Genomic DNA, 6,000 nt, shown 5'->3' on the forward strand with positions numbered 1-6,000 from the left:
GGATGCGGAGATATCCCCCTAGGGACCTGGGGTAGAAGTGAACCCATCTAAACTGAGATTAGTATCAGCTGGACCTCCATGCAATGGGAGTCTAGACAGTGGGGGCCTAGACAAGCTTTTCCTTGTAGGGGGGATACATGCCCCCATCCCTTTCCTCAGGACCCCCAAGTTATGAGGAGGTAAGGTAAGCCATACTGAGCTTGCAGACTTGTTATTTTCTCAGCCCATGATATGTTCTCTTTTCTGGACAGATTTGGAAAACTGAGGATGTGAAGATGTCTGTTCCCTGGCAAGCAGCAGCCGAGGAGCCCTCCGCTCAGCCTCCGAGTCCTAGAGGTACCCACCTTTGAGGACAAGACACCCCACTCCCTTGGACTGCCTTCTTTCCCCTGTTCCTGCCTTGGCCTCAGGGCTGCAGGTCCTGGGGTTTCGAGATTCTGGTGATTGTTGCCAGTTTGGGGGACAAGAGGACAGTTAACCTATTACAAGTTTCTGGTTGAATGTGGAAAAATATGAGAAGCCCTGTTAGTCCTGACCTCATCCCTGCAGGACCCAGTGAGCCCCGGGATGCTCTTTAGTCATGTGAACAGTGTGGTGGCCATCAGGGGCCCCCGAGCTTTGGTATGGAGACACACCTTGCTGGTCCTGGTTGATGCTCTCAATCTGCCTGGATGGCTTGTGGATGCCCAGCTCCCCAGCCCAGGACCCTCATCCAGCAGGCTGTTTGCTGAGGCAGTGGGCTACAGACAGGAACAAGGGAGGGGTTGCTTCCCCAGGGTTGAGGAAGAAGTTCCATCATGCCCCAGACTGCCCTGTGGACAATGGAGCAACCCACCAAATTCCCCATGGCAAGCTCCTCGAAGTGGGTGGAAGGGTCGTCTGCATGCACATCACCCAGGGAGCTTATTAAAAATGCAAAGCCCATCCTGTAACACAACCCACTGGAAAAGACCAGGAGAAGCTATTAGAATTTATGTGTCTGGCAGGTTCTCAGGTGCATCTTGCATGCCCCAGAGTAAGACAACCCCTATTCCACAGCAGAGCCTCTGGGTTTTAGCAAATGAGACTGAAATAAGAAAGCCTGTTCCACCTCAGCCATCAGTGGATTTTCAGGTCTCTCTTTTTGACATCAGTAGTCCTGGTGAGATTGGCCGCAGAGTCTAGTGAATGGGAAGTGGGAAACAAGACTGCCCCAGCAACTTGTCTGGCCCTGTTTCCTCCTCTGCCAATAATTCCTATCTTGCAGAGTTCTGATGGAAGAAAAATAATTAATATAGACAAGAATCTACGCCACAAATGCAGATCATTTTCTCAGACTTGTAAGAGTTTCTTCTATTTGAGCACAGCAGCCAATACCAATTGAGGAATCACAGGATGATTTCAAGTGGACATGGAGTCCCTAGTCCCAGGCTGTCTGTCCTGACCCGAGGTTACTGTGACCACAGCAAAATGGCTGCCAAGGTTGTGGTTATCCTTCAAGGAAAGAATAGGATGAAATGACATGATGGCATAGATGTAGTAAAAAATCAGATTGGACCACAGTTTAGAGTCAGCAATTGTGTTGCAGATTTACAAACATAACCCTCCTGAGGTGCTTAATAAGTCAGCATGTTGTTCTTATAATGTTGTTCAAAACTGTTTTGTTGGAAAGGGATTCATATTAGGCATGACACATGGATATTTGTACACGTGTCCTTTTAGTGTATATGTATTATTGCATCCCCTTAAATGTCTTAAGGGGCAGGAAAAGAGATCTTTGAAGATATTAAGGGTACAGCATTTGTGGGCAGATGTAATCTAATTTCTTCCTGGAATTCATTTATTTGTCATTTGCAGCAAGGACCAACCCAGTTGAGGACAGTTTATATCAGAAATCACCCCCTAGATTTGGACTCGGTATGGCATATAAAAAGTGCCAGGGAAATGCTTATTGTTTGGGCTTGTGCAAGAATTGACAGCAGCATGGTTCTGATCCAGGCAGTTCCCTCACCCATGCCCCTTACGTGTTCCCTGGTACATGGGCCAGTCTGAACTATAGGTACCTCCTCGGGATGGCTGGGGCTGCAACATCCCTCCTGCCACCCCAAGTCCAGCAAAGTGGCCTTTCAGGAACAAACCCAGCTGGTTTCTTTCCGTCTCCTCCTTCACGTTGAAGGAATTACTGTCTGTCCCCAAATGCAGACGTTAAAATGAGTGAAGTAACAATCATTGAGTTATCGTTTTTGAAAAAACGTTCTCAGCATTTAATTATTGGTTGTGGCGTGAGAGGATTTAGATAAGTTGATAATGCCGACTTTATGTAATTTATTTTTACTAGGCAATTACGGGCTGCATTACATCCTGGCAGCAAGGTATTATGGGGCATCTTATTAAGCATAAAGCCAGTAAACACTGATGAACAATTTTGCTGAACTAGGCATGCAATTTAGAAAGCAATAATACACAAATCCAATTTGGTACACAATGGATACGGCGGCACGTCAGCACATGTAACTATCACAGCCTGCAAATTAAATTGGGACGGCCCTTTTTGCAACAGCACAGGCCAAGATTAAATATATTTTCCTCCTCAATTTAACAAGTTGCTGACCACAAATATAAATATGTGTGTGTGTGTGTGTGTGTGTTGGTCCTTCACACAGACTCCTGTGTGTGTGCCTGGGTGTGTGTATGTGTGTGTGAAGTCACTGGGGTGTTCTGACTTCTCTTGAACACTCCCCATAGGTCATATATGGGAAAAGAACCTCGCCTTGAGTCGAGAGCTGGATGTCAGCGTGGCTTTGACCGGGAAGCCCAGCAAGGCTAGCCCTGCAGTGACAGCTCTGGCTGTGTCTAGGTAAGTGAAGCCCTGTTCTCCAAGCCTCCAGCAGAGGGTGCTGTGGCCACCCCTAGAAAGTCCCAGCAGCCCTGGACTGAAGCCATGAGGCCCTGGATCACCTTCCTACAGGGGACCCCTGGGCACACCAGGCACAGGCTATTGGCAGTGTGGCTATATAGGGCCTTAGGAAATGCTGTTTATTTTTGCTATACTTTTTAAATCCCACATACTCTTTCTCTCTCAGTCGTGAAGATCCATAAATCCGTAAAAGCTTATCTGTTTATTGAATATATTATTATATATATTCATAAACTTAAAACAATTAAAAAATAGGCTGGTCAGAGTGATAGGCACCTGTAATCTCAGTACTTGGGAGGCTGAGGCAGTAGGATTGCAGATTCGAGGCCAATCTCAGCAACTTAGGGAGACCCTGTTTCAGAATAAAAATAAAAAAGGGCTAAGGGTAAAGTTCCAAGGAAGAATGCCTCTGAGTTCAATTTCCAGTAAAAAGAAAGAAAAGAGAAAGAAAAGAAAAGAAAGAAAGAAAGAAATTCAAGTTAGAAATACATTGTTTATAATTTTACCCTAGAGAGGATCTTTTTGCCTGAATTCCACTGCTGATTGTAACATTTGGTGTGATGATTCCTCTGCTTTGACAGAAAACACTCGTTGAGGGCTCAACACCAATATAGAAGAGCTCAGCATCAAAGACAACAGTTGATAGCTGTCACAACAACCCAGTAGAAGTAGTCATTGTCACTAACCCACTCTGCATGCCCAGGCAGTGCAGTCTCAGGAAGCTGCTGACCTTGAAGGAGGCGCCTTCCTCTTTCCTCGGCCCGCAATGGGTCATTGGGTGCTAGGCTCGGCAGGGTGGGTGAGCCAGGGCTGCCCTCTTTGCTGAAGAACTCACCATTTGTTGTGCCCAAGGCCCTGGCTGCCTCCTCAAGAGATGGGGGGGGGGTCCCTTGGAGCCACTGGAGAGGCCTTAGCTGGCTCCCTGGAACCTGAACATCCTAAGCCTCACTCTCTGCTTTGGGAACCACAGCCCTCACCACTCAAAAGCTCCCTCCGTCTGACATGGTAAAGCATGCTTGTAATTCTAGTAGTTGGGAGGCTGAAACAGAAGGATTGCAGGTTCCAGGCCAGCCATAGAAACTTAGCCAGACCCTGTTTCAAAATAAAAAACAAAGAGGGCTGACTAGCTCAGAGATAAATGCCCCTGCATTCCATCTCCAGTACAAAAAAAAAAAAAAAAGCCCCCAGTGTCCCTAGATCAACATAGTCTCCATTTCTCCTGCTCTCTCCCTTAGTTTCATGGGGTATGAGGCCCCAAGGCAGCCTTCACAGGGTCCTGGACTGAGCCCACATATTGTAATTTCCTGAGTGCCAGCTGGGGCAAAGCACAGGCTAGCCTCCAACACTTTTCTTTTCTTTTCTTTCTCTTCCCAAGAAACCAGACCAAGCTCCTGGTCGGCGATGAGAGGGGGAGGATATTCTGCTGGTCTGCAGAGGCATAGGAGGAATGAGGTGATGGAGGCTGTGGCCTGGCAGCCATGTGCACCTGGGGACAGCATCACCAGGCAGAAGCCAAGGAGGTGAAACGGGGCCTGAGCTCTGTACCCTAAGGGAGCTTCCAGAGCCTCTCCCCAAGGCTCCCAAGGAAGGGGACTCTGGCAGTGCTCTGCATCCCAAACCATTTCTGTGGCCCATGGGACTTCTACAAAAAAGATGAGAGCACAGTTCACTCCAGAGACTGTGACCTGCTGAGGGAAAGCTGCACACGGAATCACCAGGACTCACCTTATCCAGGGCTTGTGCACTGAGAAAATGGGATCTATTATGAGAAACTAATGGAAACTCTCATATTCCCTTTATTTTATTAAAACAACTATTTTCCAAATGTTTGAGTAAAATTGCCACTCTTTTTCACTCAGATATTTTCACCTCCACACTGAGAAGGACCGGGAGCTGTGGGGAGCGGGCCCAGCTTCTGTGGCAGAGCTGCAGCCCATGACCAGGAGTGTTGCCCAACACAGGTGGGCTAGGCTGATGTGACACCTGCTCAGGCATGCCTTCCTCATCTCCGGCAGATATGGCGGGCAGTGGGTCCCTGCCAGGTTTGGCCAGTCAAGTTCTTCCCAGGCCTGTTCTTACAGAGGGATCAGCCATCCCTTCTGCATGCTGATTTCCAGCTATAGCTCATGTTGGAAAATCTAGGCTGCTTTGTGAATGTTATTCTTCTGAAAACATGTGGCAGGTGGGGTGCCCCTCTGAGGAATTCCAGCATCTTCCAGTACCTGGGCCGCTCTTGGGGCAGCCGTTGAGCATCGAAGGGCTTATTTTATCCTGTTTAAGTTTTTAAAAATTAATCAATTTTTACTTATTTAGTCATACTGAGGATTCAACTCAGGGGCACTCTACCTCATGCCTATACCCTTAGACCTATTTTATTTTGAAACAGGCCTCCACTAAGTTGCTGAGGTCCTTATTGAGTTGCTAAAGCTGGACTCAAACCTGTGACCTTTCTGTCTCAGCCTCCCAGGTCCTGGGATTATAGGTATGTGCCACCACGCCCACCTGAGCTTATTCTGTTGCAATGCCTCTTCCTCACCTGGAGACTTTTAGAACTCCAGGCAAGGAAATTAGCCTGCTTCTTTAGCAAAATTGAGCTCAGGTGGCTACTGGAGGGATTCAGGGAGGCTAAGACCCTGAGCTTCGACTCCCTTTCCAGAGGTCTCCTTTCTAGGAGCAGATATATAAACCCTCCCCATATTTCATCAAACCCTGCCGAAGACCCAGTGGCTGTCCTCACCCAGTGTAGCACAGGCCTAGGGATAGCAGGAAAATGAATTTGGTATCTTATGGTCCCAGGTCATCTGGCTTTTAGGGGGCAGTGAGTCAGTTTAAAAAGAAATACTAAAAAAGGAGAAATGTATGTAGCCATGTCAAAATAATGAGAGACAATGGTTAGGACATACTGATTTATCTATACACTTTGAGGTCTTTGCGAAGAGAAAGATGGAGGAGGAAATGCTTCTTAGGTCTAAAGCATCCCTGTGTGGGTGGGGAGGGCTCTTGTCTGACCCCAGGGCTAAGGATCACGTCACCTCCCGCACTGTCTGCCTGTGCTATTAGCAGACAGCCCATTTGCAATCCCCTGACTGGTCTGGGACTATGGC

At 47.6% G+C, this 6,000-nt stretch overlaps 1 protein-coding gene across 1 annotated transcript in view; it reads left to right on the plus strand.

Annotated features, from left to right (window-relative positions):
• The window catches only part of WDFY4 (WDFY family member 4), a gene marked incomplete at both ends in the record, with an annotated part of 274,912 nt that extends 270,574 nt beyond the window's left edge, over window positions 1-4,338 (plus strand). The window contains 3 exons of the mRNA XM_080694795.1: window positions 252-336; window positions 2,725-2,836; window positions 4,272-4,338. Of these exons, the coding sequence (XP_080550921.1) occupies window positions 252-336; window positions 2,725-2,836; window positions 4,272-4,338 (264 nt within the window). The remainder of the gene's footprint in view (window positions 1-251; window positions 337-2,724; window positions 2,837-4,271) is intronic.
• Window positions 4,339-6,000: the final 1,662 nt, after the last annotated feature.

This window comes from Muscardinus avellanarius (assembly GCF_963383645.1).
Source record: "Muscardinus avellanarius genome assembly, chromosome: 4".
NCBI classification, from domain to species: domain Eukaryota; kingdom Metazoa; phylum Chordata; class Mammalia; order Rodentia; family Gliridae; genus Muscardinus; species Muscardinus avellanarius.